This window comes from Ascaphus truei, chromosome 9 (assembly GCF_040206685.1).
Source record: "Ascaphus truei isolate aAscTru1 chromosome 9, aAscTru1.hap1, whole genome shotgun sequence".
Taxonomy (NCBI): Eukaryota; Metazoa; Chordata; class Amphibia; order Anura; family Ascaphidae; genus Ascaphus; species Ascaphus truei.
Window position 1 is genome coordinate 31,416,089 of NC_134491.1, and position 24,404 is coordinate 31,440,492.

The 24,404-nt window shown below is 40.6% G+C and overlaps 1 protein-coding gene across 5 annotated transcripts in view; it reads right to left on the reverse strand.

The window, feature by feature from the left end:
- Positions 1 to 4,862: 4,862 nt before the first annotated feature.
- The window catches only part of TTBK2 (tau tubulin kinase 2), a 68,384-nt gene continuing 48,842 nt past the window's right edge, over positions 4,863 to 24,404 (reverse strand). For 2 of the 5 annotated variants that reach the window (XM_075614260.1, XM_075614259.1), the window contains exons 7-17: positions 23,293 to 23,334; positions 19,807 to 19,872; positions 18,687 to 18,779; positions 17,203 to 17,328; positions 16,154 to 16,311; positions 14,917 to 15,133; positions 14,315 to 14,526; positions 12,843 to 13,428; positions 8,494 to 8,733; positions 6,119 to 7,350; positions 4,863 to 5,593 (exon numbers count right to left, since the gene is read on the reverse strand). In XM_075614260.1, the coding sequence (XP_075470375.1) occupies positions 5,110 to 5,593; positions 6,119 to 7,350; positions 8,494 to 8,733; positions 12,843 to 13,428; positions 14,315 to 14,526; positions 14,917 to 15,133; positions 16,154 to 16,311; positions 17,203 to 17,328; positions 18,687 to 18,779; positions 19,807 to 19,872; positions 23,293 to 23,334 (3,456 nt within the window). In that variant the 3' untranslated portion in view covers positions 4,863 to 5,109. The remainder of the gene's footprint in view (positions 5,594 to 6,118; positions 7,351 to 8,493; positions 8,734 to 12,842; positions 13,429 to 14,314; positions 14,527 to 14,916; positions 15,134 to 16,153; positions 16,312 to 17,202; positions 17,329 to 18,686; positions 18,780 to 19,806; positions 19,873 to 23,292; positions 23,335 to 24,404) is intronic. The other 3 variants (XM_075614261.1, XM_075614262.1, XM_075614263.1) reach the window with 3 other exon arrangements.

The window sequence follows — 24,404 nt, forward strand, 5'->3', positions numbered from 1 at the left end:
CAAAAGTATTAATAAAGACAGTGCATTTTAAAGGAGCAATCCAAGCAATATCCTACGTGGTTTTTTTAAATGAATCAGTTCTGTAGTATTAGATACTACTTTTTTTATTTTAAAATTCAACTCAATGCCATTTTTTTATGAGTTTTAATATACTGAGCATCCTTTGATTTCTATAGCGGGCTTTAGCCACCTCCCCAGCAGCGCACGATCTTTGTAACACTTTCCTGTTTGTGATAATTTGTTACCAATATTCCCAGCAGTTTGAGCTGCAAACTGTAACAATAATGTTACCTTAGTAATATAAGAATACATTGTAACTGCTGAGTTACATTGACTGAAGGATTGATTTTAAACTGAAAGGCAGCCATTTGGTGAACCCTGGGAAACAGGATTTTGCTCATCGATCACAGGATAATCAAATCGGTGGGCAGCTTATGTAATTCGTTTTCAATAAATGTAAACAAAGGCTGCATATATTTAAAAAAAATGCTTCGATTGCCTCTTTAAAGCCTACATGTTGGTATCCAAATATTCACTCTGAACCCCTCTGCTACCAGAGATTACAAAGCAATTCCATTGCTGGCCTCCCCCGGCAGTATAAGGGTTAAGACGCAAGGCAGTTGAAGATCTGACCATGGGTTGCATATTCTGCAAAAAAAAAAAATAGGTTTTAACAAATAAATATTTCTTAACACTATAAATTGAGGCTATTCAGCTGAACATAAACATAAAAGTGAATATCACCAACGTGGACTTTTCTCATTTAGGCCCATATTTGTCAAGCGATGCTACAGTATGTCAGAAGAAATTTTTCAGCACTAGAAGATAATGTGGCCCACTCCCTGGAACTGGCCACAAGGGGTCTTCCAGGACAGGAAGGTGCTTTGTGGAATAGCACTGCTTAATAAACACGGGCTGTAAATGTATGTAAGCAGCACAGCATGAGAATTACAGAAACATAACCCTGTTACAGCAATCTGTTACTGGCCCGGCCAGCAGAGAGGCAAATATGCAAGGGTAAAAAGACACACACACACACACACACACACACACACACACACACACACACACACACACACACACACACACACACACACACACACACACACACACACACACACACACACACACACACGTGTTAGAGATGCATGCAATTAATTGCTCTGCTTTAAAGGTACTGTACATTCACTCTTACAAAAAGTAAATACATTTTAAAACAAATATACTATAGGTCTATTGAGTGTAGCACCTAAATCAGCACACTTCAAGTTTCATGTCTGAAGCTTCCAAGCCCAAAAATATAGAATTTGCATTGTCAGGAAGATCCCAGCTCGATGAGGTTTTCCTACTGTCCTTCGCGATCACCCACAACTTATGGTCACATTAGCCCAACTACAGTGTTTTTGTAAGATAAAGAATTAGATATCAAACAACGTGTTACTCAGGATTTCAAGAGCTACCGTATAAACATTAAATACAGGCATTTAAGAGGTGCAAACAAAAAGGGACTACAAAGAACTACAAATTAGAAGCCGATTCAAAGCAGATGTTTGTGAAAAGTGAATGCATCTTTTAACATGCATTAAAAGAGGGCATCCGGTCTGATGTAACAAGGAGGTTTCCCAGGCACAGGATCTCTGAGAGGCAGGTGAAGCAGATGTGAGGGAAATGGCACTCCCAGGGTGGGACAGGCCTATTGATCAAAGGAACAGGGACAATAAGCCCCTTCATTTATTAGAAATCAGGGCTTCAGTCTACAATGAAACATGTTTAACACAAGTGTAAGATTAACTACTCATGACATGTGGATCAATTGGATATTCTAAGGCAGAAGTGGCCAACTCCAGTCCTCAAGGGTCACCAACAGGTCCGATTTTCAGGATATCCCTGCTTCAGCACAGGTGGCTCAATAAGTGGCTCGGTCACAGTGACTGAGCCACGTATGCTGAAGTAGGGACATCCTGAAAACCCGACATGTTGGTGGCCCTTGAGGACTGGAGTTAGCCATTCCTGTTCCAAGGGCTGCTTTTAGTAGGGGGGCAGCTTGAGTGAATCCCTTAAACAGCTCGTGGCAAATCAGATTATTTCATTACTCCCCAAAAAATAATCAAACACTGCATACAATCAGCACATTGGTAAAGTGGGGAAAGCTTTGTGGAATTCAGCAATCTGATTGGTTAGCGTTGTGGCCTAAATGATAGTAAAATGCCGTTACAGGGTGCCGAGTAATAAGGAGTTACCAGAAGTCATTAAAATAAGTCTATAGTTCGTCTCCTTTTACTTTTAATATTTAGCTGCAACATACCTACCAAATGCAAACAAAATAACACTGTGATAGAGGACATATCATTTAGAAAATACATTAAAATAAACTATAAATAGAATTAAATAAGAAAAAAAAACTACAATTAAAAAAAAAACTGGCTGAAGAAAATATTACCAACTCTTTATATGTGCAATGCAATCATTGGAATAATTTTAAAAATTGACATGCTGAGAAAATATTTTCACATAAATGGAGATACAAGGCCAAAACATTTTCAGGCACACACAAAAAAAAAAAGAAAAAGGAATGGTTATCAGCAGTCTACAAATGCAGAATGAATATGTGAATATGTGAATATATATATATATATATGTATGTATGTATGTATGTATGTATACACACACACATATATACACATATACACATACATATACAGTGTTCGACAAACCTATACATTTGCACGCCCCGGGCGAGTTAATTTAACATCGTGGCGAGCTCCTATTGGCCCAAGCAGCACACGTGTGGTACTAGGTGGCGAGTAGATTTTTTGGTGATTTGTCGACCACTGTACATATATATATATATATATATACACACACACACATATATATACACACATATATATATATATATATATATATATATATATATATATATATATATATATATATATATATATATATATATATATATATATACACACACACACATTCATATTTATAAATATTTATATAGGATATAATTTACCATGAGGACATGCAACTATGGGGACAAAACCTTTTGTACAATATACTGTAATTATAATACAAAGAAACGGGATGTCGGGTTAAGATTGCAGCTTGATTGATTTCAGGATTGGGCAAATATAAAATCCCATACATGAATTTAAAGCCATATATGTTAACCTTTGCAGTGCTAAAAGAGATGGCAGCGTTACTCCAGCACAGCAGAGATTAAAAACATAGGGGTTACAGCACAGCCACTGACAAGGAAGGAGAATGCTGCCAGGAAGCGTTTCCCTTATATATCCAAAATGTGCTCATTTTGGTACCAACGAGTCAGAATGAATTAAGCAATGCACAGAGTAGAGCAGGGGGGACCAACTCCAGTCCTCAAGGGCCACCAACAGGTCAGGTTTTAAGGACAATCCTGTTCAGCACAGGTGGCTCAATTAATGACTCATTGAGCCACCTGTGCTGAAGCAGGAATATCCTTAAAACCTGACCTGTAGTTGGCCCTTGAGGAGTAGAGTTGGCGACCCTAGGAGTAGACAATCCTTCGTAACCTGTCAAGGCCAAAGCAGCATGCAATGCACTGCGTATCAATACCCATATATACACAATGCGTTGCTGGCTCCTTTGGTACGGAAAGGTGCATACAAAAATATACATTCAAAGCATTTGACCTTTTGAAATGGAGAACCACATGATCCATCACCTCTTCTCCGGGCCCAGAACCAGAACCACAGAGTTCTGAGGCAACTACTCAATAATTGTAATTATTTGCAAATTAGGTGAATTCACTGTATGCAAGAGCATTGGTTGTTCCTAAATCCTGGTGTGGCCGGTGGTCTCCAGGGAAAGGTACCATTTCTCTCTCTGCTTACCCGAGACACATCAACTTCATAAGAGGCTTCCATGTAATAAGGCGATATTTCTCTCTCACTCATATGAAAATGGACCAAGTCCTTGGAAATAAAACTAGAACGGCTTTCCTTTTTAGTTAAAAGCAGCAAATCATATTCAGGAAAATAGAGCTGTTCAACAAATGAAAATAAACATGCTGCACGGACAATGCATTGACAGCAGTTGCAGCATGATATAAATACAGTAGTTCATAAATAATCCTCAAGGTATTAAGATATCCAGCCCTCCAAAGTGCTTTCTCCTTGGAGAGACTAAAACGTGGTAACAGGATGGTATTTTCAGCCACATGGCAACTACGTAACAGTAATGGCAGTCACAACGGAGATGGTACGACTATAAAGGTATTACTTTCCAGACCCACAAATTACAGTATGTCAGATATGACATGCAGAACTACGTCATGTTGGGGAACCCTTAAACAATGAGCTTCCGGTGAGAAACCACTTTGGCTACATTTTAAATCTTATTCTTTCTGTGAAGAAAGAGCTTGGAGAGACTGGGGGCATCTGGCCTCTCAAATCAGTACCATTCTACGGTGAAAGGAAAATAAAAATAAGTGTTATTTGGAGAAGGAATTAAATATGGGAAAGCCGGTGTGCTTTTTACCTTCTCTGCTTGGGAAAAGGTAAGTGGCACACACAATTGTGTAATCTTAGTTAGACGCAAACCTCTGTGGATCACAAAATGCACCATATTAACTAGAATGAACAAAACCGGCTGAAACAACTTAGTGGAAAAGGCAAACAATCCCTGCAGATTCCTGTGGAGAATATGACCATTACCGATTTAAGAATGTTAGAATTCCCTCCCAGGTTCTGGCTGCTGCATCATCCCGATTACCTATCCTCCACTGGACAAGCTTTCAACAAAACGCAGCCCTTCCAGTAGTGAATGGAGTTCTAGCCAAATGCAAGTCTCTAAAAACCATGTCCTGATATGCTTGCTGTATATATATATATATATATATATGTATGTATAGGCAAATGGCTGGCCGTGCCAGTATCATTCTCTCTAGAGCCCACCCCCCCAAAAAACATATTCCAATGGGTACCAAGCCTTTAAAATCTTCTTCTGAACATTAAGACCAACACGGATTATGTTTTCATCTGAAAAGTATACGGTACACATACACAACATGCATCATGGGAGGAATGGGGGAAATGTCAGTTTTGACGTAGAGCTGGTAAAGCCTAGTTACTATCTGCTGAGTTTACTGGACACTTTGCTCTCACGAGCAGAGGACTTTCCTCGGCTGGTTTTGCTGCCTGTGGAGTGGTGGGCGCTGCCCAGTCCCTTGGAGGTGTTTTTACTCTGTTTACTGCAGCAATGATCTTGTTGGCAGGACCTCCTTGAAGAAGAGGACCCAGAGAGGCTGGGGGGCGACTTGCTGCGACCCACGTGTGAGGAGGAGCTTCTGGGGTCATGGTGGTGAGCTCGCCCGGCTCTTGAAGATGAGGAGCTGTTGGTTCGGGGTAAAGAGGAGCTGCGCGGGGAGGCGCTTGGACTGCGTCGGGGAATCACAGGGCTTTTGGGAGGGGTTTTGGGACTGCGCGGGGAACTGGGGCTTTTGGACTGGGAGGAGCTGCGGGGTTTCTGGGATCCATTCTGAAGGATCTGAGCGAGACGGGAGAGGAGGTCCGAGTCCGAGTTGCCGCTCCCCAAAACTTTGTATCGGCGTATCCTTTAATGAAATATACACAGAATAAATAGATATAAAATACACACACAAATAAGCAGATATTAATACTGCGTGTTTATGTCAAGCATTCAATTCCTTTAACCCTTTCACTGCCCGTGGGAGCCGTTTCTCTCTTCATCTCAATATTGTATCAGACTGTACATTGTGTGTTATTGTGACAATGCCTAGAGAGTTAACAAGCAATAAAATCAGTAACAAAGAGAATTTTGTTTGAGAGGATGGTTGAAAAAACATTATGCAAGAAGCAGAACTTACCATACATAGTACATTAGTAAGCAAAATAAAGTGTAATAGGTATCATTACTTATTAACGTTCAATTCACTCGCATAGCTTTTGTTTGTCAAAATATTTGAGGGGACTTTATAATACCAATATTTGTAGTTCGCTATGGAAAGTGATTAACACAATCTTCATTACATAAAAAACCACACTATGCAACTGAAAAATCCTCGCACTGTAAGAGACTGTACAGATGCAAGAGAAGTTCTATTTTCTATTGGTCTTACCGTGCTTCTACTCCAGGTCGGGTTGGTGGCTTTCCAGGTGGTGGTCGGGGAAAGAACTGAGTTGAAGGTGTACTGCTGATTTGATCATTACTTGTCCAAGACACTGGACGTGGTATCTTGCTCTTCCTGGACTGAGGGCTGTTGGAGGATACTGTCCCATCCTCAGATGGCCTGACCACATGTGAATCTGTGGCCAGCCTAGGGAAGGGGAAAAAATCTTCAGATAAGCGTACAGCTGCTGGAGATGTCTTCTCCTCCAGTGACTTGTCAGAGGCACTTGAGAGGTCGCCGAAGAACGATTTGATCTGTCGTTTTTCAATGTGCAGTCTGGCCAGGTCTGTCTGGTATGCTTTTTTCAGGAGCAGCTTCTCCTTTGCAGAGATGGGAGATGACTCTGATACTGTATCAACCTCCTGAGCTAGGACAGGGATTCTGCTGTGCCTGGCTGGAAAATAGGACTTTGTCAGATCCTTTTTAAACTGCTGAGATTCGTCACTTTCAAGGTCAAACTGCTCTCCATTTTTTATGTACTTTTGCTCTTTTTCACTTTCCTGATCCAGCAACATCGACAAGCTAATTTTGTGGTCGAGGAAGTCATTAGATGCACCAATGTCCCTTGTATCATGGAAACCATTTTGCTGTACTTCTTCCAATGGGCTCCCTACACCCAATGCCATATAATCAACAGCTTGTCGAACTGAAATGTTTGCAGCCTCCGCTGCTTCTGGCATTAGTATTTGAAGGTCCGAGTCTTCATTTGGCACAGAGCAGAAAGTTCTTGACTCAACAGGTTGATTAGCAGCTGAAATTACATTCTCAGAGGGTTTGTAGTGTCCTGGTGGTGAACATCCATGGGGGTATAGTCTTTTGTTTTGTTCTTTGTTGGCATCAAGAAAACCAAGGAGAGGACTCTCTTGGGCATTTATTGCGGGCTCTACATATTTTTTCTCCTGCAGCATTTGGTCACACTCATTAAAGATATTTTGGCCAGACTCTGGGTGTTTGACACATACATTCGCCTGGCTAGTCTTATTCAATTCAAGCACCAGATCTGCTTTGCATACACCAGTGGCTAACACATCCGCCGATGCACCAAATCCTGCTATGTTGTTCAATGGGGATAACATTTCCTGAAGACGGGTGTCCCCATCTCTTTTCTCGAAATGGGGACCACATGGAAGGCTTTCTGAAGCAGACTGCGTGGAAGTTACTGAAGGCCGGGGAATTGTCATCTATATTTACAGAAGTCACACAAAAATGAAAACAAATCCAAGGTTATTTAAGAAATCTGCAGCTGTGATGCAACCATAACCTAAATATCTAAAGCAACTATAAATGTGTGAATGAAAATTAAGGTGTGGAAAGCAGGAAAGTGTGGAAAGCATTCAAATAAGTAGTGGTATGGAGCACAAACAGGAGCATTATGCTTTTTAATAGTGGAGGTGGGGGCGAGGCTAAGATCTTTACATACAGCTTTTACTGTAAATCTAATATGTTGTATACAAACAAAAAAGTTACACTTTTTTTTAAAAAGTTTACATTTGTGTAATTCTTTAGCTCCTTGTGTCCTAAGAACTTTGACCACTGGGGGAAACGTAAATAAAAAGCGCAACAGCATATATTGTACATGAAGAAATTACCAAATTATTCTACAATTTCCAAGTCACCAAACTCCATACAAACGGCTACTCTACTTACCTGACCCGTAAATTAATTTATGTTAATAATTCTTATAGTATTTTTTTATTTTATTTTTAAATCTGTTACACTGCAATGCAAGAAGTTACCTGGCACAGTCAAACGTGTGGCCCATGAGTAGTCTACACTAATCTTCTACAAACAAGTTTACATTTCTAAAAGTACATCACTTGTTTATCTCTGTCAGTTGCATAGATATAGTGTATGAATTTTAAGTGCAAAAGGGCATGTTTTGGCTTTGGGCCTAAACACACTTAAGGAAAGTTTGGCTTGGGATGCTATAGATAGAATGCAGAATGTGTGAAAATCATGTGTAGCAATTGTCACTTTTCAAACTGTTCATATGCATAAAAACATGCTCATCAGACCTTAGGCTAATGCCTTAAGGTAGCAAAAAGAACCATAATTATGCGCAGAGTTGCAAAGCCCACCAAGAACCTTTACATCGGAAGCTGAAATGACAATGTTTAAAAATTTGAATAACCTGGTTAATTTTGTGCAAGAGAAACTTGTACAAATCCAAAGAAATGATTATGCTCTTCCAAAACTGGTTTGGGTCTTTTATTTCATTACAACTGGGACATCGTCTTAAAAATTCTTACTGAAAGTAGGACATGACGAGCTTGACATGGATGGACAACGGAATGGTTGGTTTATGGACACAGCGATTTATTCACCTGCGATTCAGATATTCGAATTACAGAGGTGTACTTGGCGCCACTGCTGGGCGGGACAGGCAGCTTCCTGCGGCCGGCCGAACGGGAGTAGCTCTCTGCCGACTGACTCCTGGGAATGCAAACATCTTTCTTGTGCAGAGACATTGAACGGATGGACTGGGAGGTTATGGAGCTCGTGAGGCGCATGACAGAGCTTTGAAGACTTGAGGTGGATGAAAGCAGGATGTGAGAAGCACCAATCTGTCGGAATATATGTGATGTAGGGGGGAAGAATAATGTTGTGAATGCCAGTATCTACCAATATTGATAGAGCAGTAACTGCATGTCGATCATGAAAGCAGCGTCACATGTTTGTCACCTTAAAGGTATGTTTTTGTATATTGTATAGACCTATTTGAACTCCGATATACGGGTACAGTTTCACTTTCTAAGTCAATGAATTATAATCACTAAAAAAAAGTTCAGGATTGCTCCACAAATGTAGAATTTACACAACCAGCAGTAGAAAGTAAAACTTCCCTTACCGTTCCACGTGTTGACTGACCAAGACAGAATTTATAAATAGCAAACTTATCATTGATATTCTGCCTGTGGAAGAAATAGGGATTTCAACTGAGCTTGCTGCAATCGATCCTTTTCTTATCAGCCCTCAACATCTAAAATTAGGAATGCTAAAATGATGTAACTGATCAACGTTCTTTGTTCTGTATGCTGACAGACATTACATTTGAGGAGTAATTACTCCGTTGCATATCTTCATTTGCTGAAGTCTTCCCTAATTAGTTCTGGACAGCTTTCTGTTTCTATGGAGGGATGACAAATAATACTGAAGAATGTGAAAAAGAAGCTACACTTGGCTACCTTGATCTACATGGGAAGGTACAATGTAGAAGATACTGGTGCGGTTGGGGACTTGTCTGACCACCAAATTTTCCTTACATTTAGGTTCAGCATTGCTTACACAAGAATAGTCACGGAGCAGAAAATGGGTGTACCAGAAGACACAGAAGTCAGTGGCAGCAGTGGGTGTGAAATGAAGGACATTGGCCTGTCTGCAAACCGGTGGGTGAAGGTTTCAGACTATTATGACAAACATTTATCAGATCAGTGGGGTGTATCAAGAGCAAGACCAGCAAAGCTAATTTAAGACACATGGCTCATGTCAGAAAAGACAACTCCCACATATCTGAAAATGAATCATACAAAACTGGGTGAAGGCAGAGCCGGGGTAATTGGAGGAGGCAGAAACCAGACCGAATGAAATAAAAGCCCAAGCACAGTGCTGAATAAAATCAGATCATTGCTAATCGATTTGTGAATATGAGAAAAAGTATTATGTGGTGCACAGCAACAAGACCAGGTCATGTGGCAAATAAAAATTCTATTTATTTCAACTGCATAAAAAAAAAGGTAAGAGTACAGCCCTCCTACGCGTTTCGTGCTTTTGGCACTCCTTGATAAAGTGCCAAAAGCACGAAACGCGTAGGAGAGCTGTACTCTTACCTTTTTTTTTATGCAGTTGAAATAAATAGAATTTTTATTTGCCACATGACCTGGTCTTGTTGCTGTGCACCACACAATACTTTTTCTCATATTCCCGGATCCTGGACCTGGTTGCACGCTTCAGGACCTACAGGGGACAAACAGTGAGTACACATGTTTTATGGAATGCCCTAAGAAGAGGTGAATGGATGAGCTTCTCACCAAGGGATCAATGTGTTAATTCATGCATCATTGGATTTTGAGCATCTATACTTCAATCACAATATGTCCCCTGTATGGTATCCTCTGCATAGACTATGAAAGCTAAGGGTCATAGTATTTGAACTCCCACAAAACCCTATACATACTAATTGATTTGTGATCAGTAAATGGCGTTCACCCACATCTAATGTGAGGAAATTGGTTATTTTGTCCTTTTCTTTTCATCCACATCAGTAATAAAACACTCTAGGGTACTTTCAATTATGGCTCTCAGCATGTTGAGCAATACTGCTTATATTTCTGGAATATGGTATATTAACAGGGGACAAGAGAACACATTAAAGGACAATCTTACAAAGTAGAGCTGTTTCAGAAGACATTTTCTGGCACCGAAAGTTGGAAAAGCAGCGCTTCATATACATGGGCCTAAATAGTGCACCAAAAAAAAAAGGTTTGCTAGTGTAACGTCTGACAATTGTTAGATATTATTATCTCCTTAAAAAGGTGTGTGTCAGTTTTTTTCTTAACTAATAACTAATAATGGAGACTCCTTTCTCCCCCATCAAGAGTCTCAGGGAAAAACTGTATGCAAGAAGGTAGGATTACAGAGTTTTATGTACATCCCCAAACTGTGCCAGTTAGTGAAAACCGTAAACTTATATTATGAAACACAGCTGTTCCGCCACAATTTTATAGGAAATGTCTGCGGTTATCAAACAAATATGCATGTGTTCAATTACCATGAAGTTCCCTAGAGGCTGCCAACACAGGGGATATCTTAGGGGGGAGTTCTATATTCTGAAGCGGTTGATAGGAACCTCCATTTAAGTCAATGGGGGTAGCGATCGGCCGCTTCGAATAACATGGGGGGTAATTCTGGTAGCTCTATAGTCTTTTATAAAAGAGTAAATTAGATTGTTCTATTGTGTTGAAGTTTGCACCTTTAATAAGTTACTTGGCAAGTATATATTGATTGGGGAATGTGATCAGCAATATACTGACAGTCAGTGCAAGAACCACAGAATCAAAAGGTGTGGAAGAGTTGGTAAATACAAATGAATGTAGTTGCTCTGCAGAAGTTATTTAATAATCTCCGTAGGTATTATAATATGTGCCCTCCCAAAAGCCGAGGCATATACAGGCATATGGAAACAAAGAAAAGACAGCGCAAAAAAACCATAGTGTAGTATATTTAAAAATATTATTTATAAAGTGGGGGTGAGTATTGCACGTACATCAATATAAAGGGTTAATAGCATGACATGTTAGGGACATGTTACCACTCTGCGGGGACAGCAGGACACGAACACAGGTTTCTTGGACGTCCTCTCTTTAGCTGCTGGTATCCAGAATCAATGTATACAGCTCGGCGTTGGGGGACCTTCCCGCATGTTCAAGGAGCTCCAGGCGGTGGTTCAGAAGGGATGATCTCCCAGTTGTTTCCGGGTTAGTCCACGCTCACGTGTGACGTCATCCGGCGGCGTCTCTCGGCCGATCGCGTCTTTAGTGCGTCACTCCTTGGCGATATTCGATCGAGTGGTCAAATAAGTCCCAAACAAGTCTCACAGTAGAACAAATGTTCAAATATAATACCGCAATGGGGATAAATGCAGAAAATGAAGGAACGCGCCCTCTCCTAGGACCTCCGTTCCTTCATTTTCTGCATTTATCCCCATTGCGGTATTATATTTGAACATTTGTTCTACTGTGAGACTTGTTTGGGACTTATTTGACCACTCGATCGAATATCGCCAAGGAGTGACGCACTAAAGACACGATCGGCCGAGAGACGCCGCCGGATGACGTCACACGTGAGCGTGGACTAACCCGGAAACAACTGGGAGATCATCCCTTCTGAACCACCGCCTGGAGCTCCTTGAACACGCGGGAAGGTCCCCCAACGCCGAGCTGTATACATTGATTCTGGATACCAGCAGCTAGAGGGAGGACGTCCAAGAAACCGGTGTTCGTGTCCTGCTGTCCCCGCAGAGTGGTAACATGTCCCTAACATGTCATGCTATTAACCTTTTATATTGATGTACGTGCAATACTCACCCCCACTTTATAAATAATATTTTTAAATATACTACACTATGGTTTTTTTGCGCTGTCTTTTCTTTGTTTCCATGTAGCCTGGTGTTTGAGCCATTCCAACTGACCAGCAGCACAAAACCTTACCCTATCAGGTTGTATCATATAACCTCTAATTAAGTCACTATCTTTCATCACAGATCACTTATGAGCGCAAGTTTTTTGTTTTCACTATATACGTGTAATACACATCCCTTTTCACAAATACACAAAGACTTAATGATGGTCAGTGTATTGGTGTGTGTATAGGAGTTGTGAGAATGCATATCCTAAGAGGGAGTCGGGTAACCAGATCGATTCGACACTTTGTGAATTGTGATTTATGAAATGAGTGCTGTGTCATATGCTTTAAGGTTTGGAAGAGCACATATCATAATACATGGAGTCATCACAAGAACAACTCTTTTACGTATCGTGGTGAAGTCAATATTTCACAGACCATTTGGCATTGGGGGTGCCAAAGCACGGTATACAATGTTAATCATTACCAGAATTTCATACTGAATTGCAACCAGATAACTAGATTTCTATGTACTAGAAGAGTCCTTCCTTACCGGGGTAAGAGCTCCTTCTGCTTGGGCTTCCATTGGACTAGTGGGTGTGGCTATAGGCAGCTGACCAGCAGCTCCTGACATGGGGTCCAGTTGATCAGTGTAAGGACCTGAAGAAACTGCCATCTCAACTCCAAGATTTTGTTTGATATGGAAATTGTTATCTGTCCAAGTGCCTAGTTTGTGATGACCTTCTTCAGGACTGTCCTCCAGTACTTGAAGCACCTCTGGCTCTTCTTCTGAAGGACTTCCTGTCAGCTTCTGACCTGGATTTCCATTTGTCCCAAAATCCTTCAAATCACGGTCCTTATCCACTATGACCCACTCTTTCGAATCAACCTCCTGCCGGCAGGAGCTCAGATTCACTGCTACAAACCCGTTGCTAACTAAACCATCCAGATGCTCTGGGGTGTTGGCCGACTCAGGTTTTGAGCCCTCTGGGAGATACGCCTCATCACAGCGCCAAACGTGGTCAGCGTGGGTTGCTGTGGGAAAAGCAATGGTCTTCCGAGGTTGAGATGGCGAAGGAGCAGAACCAACAGGAACTGCTGCTGCATTCACATTTGGCTCCTTCTGCATCTTCTCAACACTTAGCAGGACAGAAAGGAGTGAAAACTATAGTAACTAATAAAATCTTCATATAATCCCTCAAACACAGGACTATGACAATTTTTTTACATTTTCTTTTTATGATTGGTTATAACTGCGAATTCTCCAAAACTGGAATAATCGCTGACAAACACTCCCCAATGTATCCGCTCTGACAAACACATTATGGCAGAGTATATTTATTTCGTGGATTCAAGGAAATATAACAATTAATGACAATGGACCATAAAGGCACATATTTAGTAAGCGACACTATTCCGTGGCATACCTTCCAGTGCTACAAGTCACTGTACGGCCTATTCACGGGAAAAGGCAGCAAGGCGTTTTCCGGTGCCAGAATGCAGTATGTGGAATAGCACTGCAACATAAACATGAGCCAACAGGTCTTCAAGCTGGAAGGTGCCTTACGGCAGGAGGCACAAACTTTCTGCGCTGCGCCCCTCGGCCTGCTCAGCCCCAGTGCTCGCGCCCCCCAGCCTTCGGCATAGCACTTAGTAAATATGTCCCATGATGCTTTGCCATTCATGTTATCGCTTTGCTGTCAACTATAACCAATAAAAATGAAAACACAAATATGTATTTAATATAATAGAAACCAATGCGCTCACAATACTAATAAGATACTTCGTAGGTTGTGATACTTTTTAGTGGACCAACATATTAAATCACAAGGTTTTCTTGTGTATAAGAAAGAATTATTCTGCGGTCTTGAAAGCTTATGCACAAGAACACTTTGTACAATTGATAGGTGGATCCATTAAAAAGGTATCAAAACCTACAACATATCTTGCTCTTTCTGGGACCAATACTGCTACTAGCACACTTTGATGACAATATTGATAAAAAATACATGTGCCTTTTCATACCAGCTTTCCAAAAATTTGTCAGCATCTGGCTTTGATTCGAGTGTCAGACGCTTCTCTAGCTCGAAGCTATGAATGGTGCGCAACTTGCGCAGGAGAGGGACATCCCTGTCCAGCTGGGCAATTTCTGAACGTACCCGGATGGGAGAACCAAGGCTTGGCACATTATGTAGACCGTTTGCATGGCCATTACTATGCTCTTCCTCCGTAGCAGCCTAAGAAACAAGAGGAAACATGTTGCATACTAGTAAAACAAGTAGCAGGCAAGGCAGCATTGGAAGAAAATAACCCAGCCATGCAAATCTGAATCCCAGTCTTAATCAAGGGTTGAAGATCAATACTTTCAAACATTTATTGCCAGTCCAGTGATGAGCCAGGCTGTTTATTAGGGGTTCTAAAACAAGGCGCCAGCAACCTAATATTTCTTGCTTGTTTCTCATTGGCCACCAGATGTCCGACAGCAGTTGTGGTATCGTTTATTAAGTCTCCCAACAGGGACATGGATTAATAATAATGAGTGTATTTCACACTGCTTAAAAACAGACATATTTCAAGGTGCCTGGATAACTTGTGGCATCTTTATAAATCTCCCAATGTGTTGGTACCTTGCAAACCCCCATTTTTATTTTGTTCCTGTTTGCGTCCATCTCCTCCCAGACATCCTTCTCCTGCAGACGCGGATGGCCGGGTGACCCAGGTATTTTCTCTGGGGAAACCATGATTGGGATTCCGTTTTCACCATCACTGAGTTGCTCATCCGGAAACACTTCGTCAGTGTTTTCACGCAGCATGTCTCCTGGGATGGGTGTGGCATTGGCAATTCTGAAGATTAGAAGGAACAAGCTTTCAAAAACCTTGCATGCTAAAATTTCAAAGCTGCATTTTAAATCATGGGGAGGAGGGGGGTGGAGGAGAGGGGGATGGAGGAGAGGGAGGGAGGGGAAGGAGCGAGGTTGTCCATAACAGCAAAATTGATTTGTAACTAGCAAACAAAAATGTGTTGTTAATTTTGGTTAATACTGAATGGCTTTAATACTAAATAAAAAACTCAGTTAATGGGCAAAACTCTAGTTCTTGGCATTTTACTAAAAAATGGACACTCAAAGATGTCCGAAAAAGTAATTGTGTTCATCTACCTATGCTTTACTAGAGGGGCTGCAATACACATTTATTAAAAACACATTATCACCCTTTGTAGAGGAGAGATATACTATGTACCCATCAGGGCCGTGCTTTCTTTGTGGTCTTAACTGGGACTTTGATCAATGAAAATCCTAAATATACAGATGTAGTAAGATTTACTGCCGGCTTGGCCGCGAAGATCTATGTCTAAATCCCCTGCACTTGTTTACGTATCGTAGGGTGGTCGCAACTGACTCGCGAGTGCACCGCAACTGGGACATTTTTAGTTTTAGTTGCACTACTCTGCAGTAATGATAGGCGGTGCTAGAGTGCATCTGTACGATAACGTTTGTTTCCCCGAAAACTACTGATGCCTCAAGTCACTGCTGCACAAAGAATCCATTTTATTCAGTTACTCGCACATAAACAAAGGCGGACCCTTTTGACCTTACACATCTAGCCCTGACGTCTTCCTCAGTGACGTTTCTATTATTCTTTGTGCAGCATTGCTGCTTGGCTGTATAGTTTATGACTTGGATCGTGACCTGGCGGCGGTCTGCACGGCAAACATGCTGAAGAGACGAGGCTTGAGCCGATGAGTATGGTCTGCGTGTTCTTTTAAAAATGGATACTTTCTTGTAAGAAGCTGTGTGTTCCAGAAAGCCCTGCCACACATTTCCTGACCATTGATAGTTTAATACCACTGGTCTGCATGCATACCCAATGGCGGCAGGAGTCAGGCGAGTGTGAAGCTGAGGGGTAGTTGATGTTGTTGTTGTAGTTAAAGAGCCGTCTGTGCCACACTTTTCCCAGTCAAAGGGGTCGCTGTCCACAACTCCAAACGTCTTCATGCTGGTGTCAAAGACAGACACGAGGAGCTATATGTAGAGGGAAAAGGTTTAGACGAGGATTCAAAAGGTAACTTAGCATTTGTTGCAAAGGATAAGGGAAGCGGCAGAGTTCGCTGTAAAATCTTAGTGTATAAAGAAGTAAACTAATGGATTACAATCCTCAAAAAAAACATGGTTAGCAAACCATAAATGCAAATGATCAAGAAAGTACCAATAAACTGTTTGATAAAGATGACCACTTCATTGAATAACTGTCAGATAACTTTCTAGTCTCAGCCACTAATAAAAATCACATTATCCAGATCTAAAAACTGTAGACATGATTAAAAAGATGCTCAAAAAAATCAGGAATTAAACAGCGAATTTCAATTTTCTTACTTTCCAAACTGTCTTGTATGTACCGTACAATGTAATCATTTTTTGCCAGTGCACAACTTTACCTTTAGTGCCGCATGAACCTTGCCATTGTACCAGCAACAGTGTGCCTAATGTTACAGTGTTATATTGTTTTATGGGTTTACGAATCACTAAATGACGATCCACTATTACTAAACTACTACTTGGACCTATTCATTTTTTGTTCAGAAACCTTTTTCAGTGCCACAGGGGCTTACACTATAAGTAAATTGCTGTAAGATGGCAAAAAATGGCATGATCACTTAGGTACTGTATTGAATGTAATCTCTCCCTCTCTCTGTAGATCAGCAGTGGCCAACTTCAGTCCTCAAGGGCCAACACTAGGTCAGGTTTTAAGGATATCCCTGCTTCAGCACAAGTGGCTCAGTCATTCTCACTCCTGCTCTAAATACAAAAACACACATAGACCAATAGAAATAAATAATACCACCTAGCATTGGTATATCCCAATAGCTGTAAGACAATGTAAAAAATTAATGATATAGATAGAGAGATACATACCTCGTAATCTGGTTTTGTTAAATAGTCTAAGGCGAGAATGTGATCCAGGAACACAGAGAACTCTGGGGGAAGATGTTTCAACATAAGGCGATGCTCATATCTCTCCTTGATGGAACCTACTTGTTCCTATGAAGACAGACACAGGATGGTTAGAAGCAAAGCGTTTTCAGTTTCATCAGCTACATTTCAGAATGGAAACCCAACCTCAGTTGGCAGGTTATCTGCTTTTTTACTTTGTAGAAATATTGTCAGCATCACGGTCAGTTGGCTACATAGTCACATGAGCAGAATTGAATGTTTAGGCATTTGTCTATAAAATATGTCAGCATAATTTATATTTTCTACCTTTCATGCCAAGCTTAACTAGTCCTTGATAAAAAGAGAATGAAACTGCAATAAAACAAATTTCTATAAAAAGCTAAAAAAAACTTTGTGACCCAGTCTCTACAATTTTTAACACTAGTTCCATATTGCAAGATAATGGCCTTCCAAATGAACAGAGCGCTAAACAGCAAAAATATACAATACCTACTACCTATAAAAACCTAACCACACCTTACATGAGACATTGGTAATTGCATCACTTTAACATCTATCTAAAATGGAAATTCACAGAGGACACTAATTACATCTTGTCAGGATAAAACAAATATTAATGAAAATACATATTTGGACAAATGTATTAGGACATTATTACTAATTTCAATGCATTGCTTTCCTCTGGATATTTTATTTCTGTGGAAAATGGAGATTTACAATATGATTATGATCCAAAGTCAAGTAGAGAACATTATAGAAGATAAGAATTTATAAAGCATTAAAAATGACAAGAAAGGAACTCAAAATAGGTAAGAAGTCAGATTTTAAAACAATATAAATTGTACATATGGGAAATAAGAAGAACCTTTTGACTCCCTTGCTTTTTTTATCTGCTGTCATCACAAATAGTTTTTATGGATAGTGATATGGTATGCAGAGAATTAATGTGTAATAATTACAACCAGTGTGGACGTTTGATTACTGTACACTAGCTGTACCCGGCATAATATATGCCGATCTAGCAGATCTTAAAGGTTATTAAAAACATTACTCTTTTTTACCCGTCCCCGAAATGCCTTGGCGTCTCGTCCCCTCTTCCCCACCTTACTCTCTCCTCCATCATCCCCTGCTCCTCTTTGCACTCTTTCCTCCCATCTCTTTGCTCTCCCTGCCTTACTGTGTCTGCTCCTGTCTGTGCATACTACACTCCCTCCTCTCCTACTCATCTCTAATCCTCTCCTTGCCGTCTCCCAGTTTCGTCCTCTCCTTGCCGTCTCCTCTTTTTGCACTCTCCTGTCCCATGTGCACACTGCTCTTAATTCCCTCCTCATCGTACATACGTACACGTCTAGAACATGAGCAGAGTATTTTTAAAGTGCATAAAAGAAAGGTTTGTACCTCTTATTAATACCTTCTGAAATAAGTCCTGTGACAACCACATTTACCTTGTCCTTTATTTTCCTCCAAGGAAGCTGGCCAACCACAAACTCCACAAGCATATAAAATAGCGACCAGAGGTCATCATGCCGACCCATCTCCTGGAGAAACAAAAACATAGAACATTAAACTGAGGCGTCCAGATGTCCGACCCATATCCACTTTAAGAAATGGACGTAATTAGACGTTAATCCCCTTTTGAGCACGAGAGGCTAGGAATGCAAACAGTACAGTTCATTGCAGGTCCCTCCAAGAGTACAGGGATTTCTTCCAAAACAGATTTATCTGTAGTTAAACTTAGAAGTACACTTAACCCTTTGAACCTTTACACTGTAACATTTTGTCACTCAAACCATCCAATCCTAATCTCTCTGGATTTGAAATTGGTGAATTAGAGACGATAATATGCGGACGACATTCTTTTATCCTTGGAAGATTCGAATGCCTTCCTGTGGCATGAATTACATAGCGTGTAGGAATTTGGGTAATACTCTGGATTAAAGATCAACTGGAACAAATTAAATGTATTCTCTTTTGATCCCTAATATAGAACGGAGGAGATTTCTGACCATTCTTTAGTATAGGTAAATAAATTCAAATACTTGGGTGTTTTGATATCAAAAGGATCCAGGATGAATTGTCCACGTTGAATCTACAACATACTGTATATTAAATTACTTCAGGCAAAAATTCAATAGCTTGTCTCAATAGCCCGTAACTATTGTGGGGAAAGTAACATTTAGTCAAAATGATTCTTGTCCCCCGAAACCAATGTAAGTTTTCCAATCCACTCCTGTTCGAATTTCTTCAAAATACTTTATATGCCTTAAAAATATACCTTGTCCTTGCTTTGGGGAGCAAAAAGATCCCATATCACTCCGAAACATTATTGATGAGGGGGTCAGACATTAAGAGATTTATTTTCTATACTATCTTTCTAACTACAGTACACGTATTAGTGGTTGCAGGAAATATGTTACTGCCATTGGTTGATTTTGATCCTAGGAAGGTCGATACTTAGAAATTGGGTGAATGCTCCACTGCTACTAATTGCCTGCCGCTGATAGCCCTGCTCACAGCATTAGTACTTTGGTGTACACTAGGTTCCATGCCTGCCCTTTCACTCACCCGGTTCCTGTGTGCGTTGACAGAGGCATACCGTACTGTTCCACGAAATCCAGCAACAGCTCGTGGCTATGAAAGAAACACAAAACTAGTCAGTGTTATGGCTCCCCTGTATTAGTTGCATTATGTCAACCAGGTACTGTATTTCTAAATAAATATTAAATATGGGTGATATCAGTGCATAAACACTGTACTGTGGTGTAGTTAGAGCCCAACATATTGGCTTTGAGAGTTGCTCCGGCTCTAGATCCAGCTTCTGTTTACAACTTACGATTTGCTAAATGCTTTTGCTGTATGTAATACAATCTTCACAGTTACAGAATTGGAGCGAGTCCTCGCAATTGTTTATGTTCATTTGTCCTCATAAAAGACAATCAAGTCTGCCACCCAAAATTACAAGATGTGGTCCTGGCCCATACCAAGGTGGAAGAATGGCTTGTCATACATCAGGAGATAAAAGTACAGGCACTACGGTCTTCCAAATAAAATAAAAAAAAGTGTTCAATAAGCCATGATTATCCAACGTTTCGGCGGCAACAAAGGTGAGGGCTATACATAATACATATATACCATCTAATTACCTGCCTCACCAAACAGAGTCAGCATCCGAAGGCCGACGCTGTGAGTGACGTCATAGCGCTGACGCCACATCACAAGATGCCGGCCTGCGGTTGCCATGGAGACCAGAGACGCCAACCTAAAAGCATCCACCGTCGTCACGGCAACAAAGATGCCAAGTCAGACTGTGGGGATTCCCCAAAGTGCACTTAGTAATGCCAAAACCACTTGCGGACATTTGAAAAATCAAAGATACCCAATATAGGTTACATATTGCAAGCCATGAGATGGCCAGGTAACCCTTCTGACTGGGCCGCCATCTTGGGCCGCAAGTGGACTTAACCTTTATAGTGGAAAAGATGAATTGCAGAACTCCAATGGTCTTCGGCAAAAAATTCAAAAAAAATATATATCAACTATATATGTCAGAATGTCAGTCTCTTTATGCACACCCAAACAATAAGATCTAGAACAACCAAACTTGGAAGGATTACTTTATATATCAAAATAAGGATCATCGTTTGGATCCTCTTGAACACTCCAAAGGGGGAAGGGGGAGTGGGGGGGGCGCTGCTAAGAACATTAGAGTTATTACAATTTATCAAGCATGTCAGCCACTGGGTGTTGGACCTGGTAGGATATATATCTGGCACGTGACATATTGGTGACATCATAACACAAATAGCCTGGTGGCAAATAAGGAGTCAGATAGCTATAAAGTATACAAAAAAAAAAAGCAGACGGAGAAAGAGGAAGTCAGTTGGCACGTGAAGAGAAAGTAAGAATGCTGGAGAAGGGGAGAGAGGTGGAAAAAATTGGGGACATCAAAAAAGATTTAAAGGAAAATGATGGGAGGAAGAGAGATATGGGGGGGGGGGAGAAGATGAGTAGGGAGCAGGGTGAGAGGAGTAAGGAAAGGGAGAATGAGAGAGAGGGGGAGAGAGGCAGACCGTGAGAAACCGAGGTTTACGACTCCAGAGTACTAAACTCATGCAAAGCCACGCACTTTATCTAGTATATACTGCACATATTTTTGGCATAAGACCATTGGAGTGCTGCTATTCATCTTTTCCTGATGTTTTCATATTTTCCTGGCTGATGGAATTGATCTTGATATGCACCCGTGGCAGTGTATCTACAGTATCGAGTAAGCTTTTCTCTGGATACAAACCTTTATTGTACCATGCCACGCTGACCCAACTGTCACAGTGATTATATATTCAAAGCGGTCAATTTCAACTCCTTTGATATTCACCATTTGTGTAATCCTTGAGGCCAAGTGTTACGCAAATAGGTGGGATAAAAGTAGACACCTCTGTCTAGTTCATATCCCTAATGCAAGCAGACCAACCACAATATAAATCTGCTGCCTTTTAATTTGGATACTTGTTATATTTTGCTTTGTTAAACCGTGCAGTCAGATAGACAAAAAAAATGGAACAAGAGTGTTAAGTTTCTGGTAATTTATCTGATACTAATAATGGCAGTATGATTATTTTATATTTTAAAAAATAAAATAAAAAAGGCTAACAGTCTGATCACAAATGGAACTGAACACTCATGAGCATTTGGTTACCAGGAAAACATTAAAAAGTAAAACAAATATTTCAAATAAGCCATCTATTCAATCATCCACTTTTAGCCAAATAAAGACATTCCCTACCATTAGTTCACTATCATCCAAGTAATAAACTAAATAATTCTAAATGGTTTATTTTATGGATTGTTACAATTTTATATGTCCCTCACTGTATTTTTCATTTGATTCTGTTAATTACATTTTGTAAACAATTAAAACAGTCAGTCACAAATAGCTTACCATTAGACAAACCCAAAAGGGTGGCATTGCCAAGGACAGCACCAAAAGGCATTATCAATGGTGACTTTGTTATGGTGAGCAGATGATATAACTTTTCACTTAACATTATCCTGATGAACGCTTTTGTTCAACAATATCTATGGCGTGACATCACTCTGGCAGTAGCATTTGAACAGCTTTTAGAACTATATGTGCAAATGTATCCTGCCTGACGTAGGCAAAATAAGTTAAAATGGTCGTTCCCATAATCTGAAAATATAATACTTCTCCTGCAAGAAACCAGGGTTTATAGGCTCATAATTTGTCCAGAAGAAAAAAAAACTAAGTCAAGGTAAAGCCTCATTGCTATGTCTTAACATGTTAGAAATCCATTTATTATATTAAAATGTATTAATGAGAACTTATATCAAGACAATTGCATGAGAATATGCTGTAATATTTAGAATTCATATGTAGCCAAAAGAGCTGAATTCTAGTGCAGGTTTGATGCATAGCAGATGTTAGAGGTTGGCTTAAGGATAGGATTTCAAGGCTAGGTATGAAATCTGAGCCTGAAGTCGTTTAGAGTTTCTTATTTAGGCTGTGATTCTACCAGACGCCGCTGGGCAGCAGCTCGATCCAGTGACGTCATCCTCTCGCTGCCGCCGAGCGGCATCTGAACAAGCAGAGGAGACAGGCGAGGAGGCAAGTAAACATGGCCGTGAGCAGTTCGCCCTCATTGGCCGAATCGCTCACGTGAAGTGGCCGTCACCTGCCAAGAACAAATTCCTCTCCAGTCTGCCGCCCTGCAGCTCCAGGCGGTGCGCACGTCGCTCAAGGTATGTTTACCTAAATTGGATTTGTGCGTTTTGTTTTTGAGCTGTGCGGCGCCACGCGGCGTCACCGGCGTTTTTTTGAATAATCACTTCCTTGGTCTCAAGTGGCCATGAGGAGAAAGGGGGCAGAGTTACTGATCAATAAATACAGTTGTGTTCTGGTCACTCTCTCTCTGCATGTAACATCTAAGCAGCATGTGAGTGAACAAAGGTGTCTCTGTCATTGTACCAACTAAGCACAGGTTTGTCATCATTGATTGAACTTTCATCTGTAAGTAACACTAAGAATAAACTAACTTTGTCTGCTGAACAAGAATCTTCTGAAGTATTGGAATCTTTCTGAATAAGAAATAAGTGGAATTATTATTTAACAACATACCTGCAGTATTTATTAGTTATCTCCTAGAGCTAATGCACAACATTGTATGTAAAACAAAAATATATATATAAAAAAAAGTTATTAGGAATTCCCTATTCGTTACCTATTGAGTGATTAAGAGGTGATAGCATGGAGCAAGAAAAACAAAAATGTAGTGACATTCTACAAAACACGATCCAGCATACACACCTGCAAACTTACCTTATATTTACACAAATTACACACTTAACTGCAAACAGATAAATGGAAGGTAACATGCGAAATAAAGTGAAATTAAAAGATGTCAAAGTATGAACAAGGAAGTGCACAATTCTGCCGACACGAGCGCATATTTATCGAGCTGCGCTATGCCATAAATCAGGGGGGCGCAACCCCAGTCCACCCAACAGGTCAGGTTTTCAGTCTTTGATGGAGCCTCTGATTAAGCCACCTGTGCTGAAGCTAGGATATCCTGAAAACCTGACCTGTTTGGGGACTTGAGGACTGAAGTTGAGCGTCATTGCCATAAGACACTTTATGGTTCCTTCACGTGTAAGGACTAAGAGGTCTAACAGATTTGCACTGCTTAGCAAATAATGCCCCAATGGTCAAAGACAACCCCCAAGAGGCAGCATAATGTTCTGGGGGCAAAATCCCATCATCACATGCAGGCACTTCTCTGTTTTTGTTATCAATTTGTTTGGTTAAACTGAATCTGACCTAATACATTTGTTTTATTGACAGTGGGATGGCCAGAGTTAGTTTGTTCTTTATCCTTTTACTGTATGCAGGACTTCAGTGCCCTCTACTGTAATAGACAAAGTGCTTTCCCAATTGTGATACCACAAAGCCAAGATACACCTTACTGAGTGAGCAAAATGAGCCCATATCTAAAGCTCATCTTACAGGGCAGGGTGCATGGGCAGTCAACTCCGGTCATCAAGGGCCACCAAAAGGTCAGGCTTTCGGGATATCCCTGCTTCAGCACAGGTGGCACAATCAGTGGCTCAGTCATTATGATTAAGCCATTGATTGAGCTACCTGTGCTGAA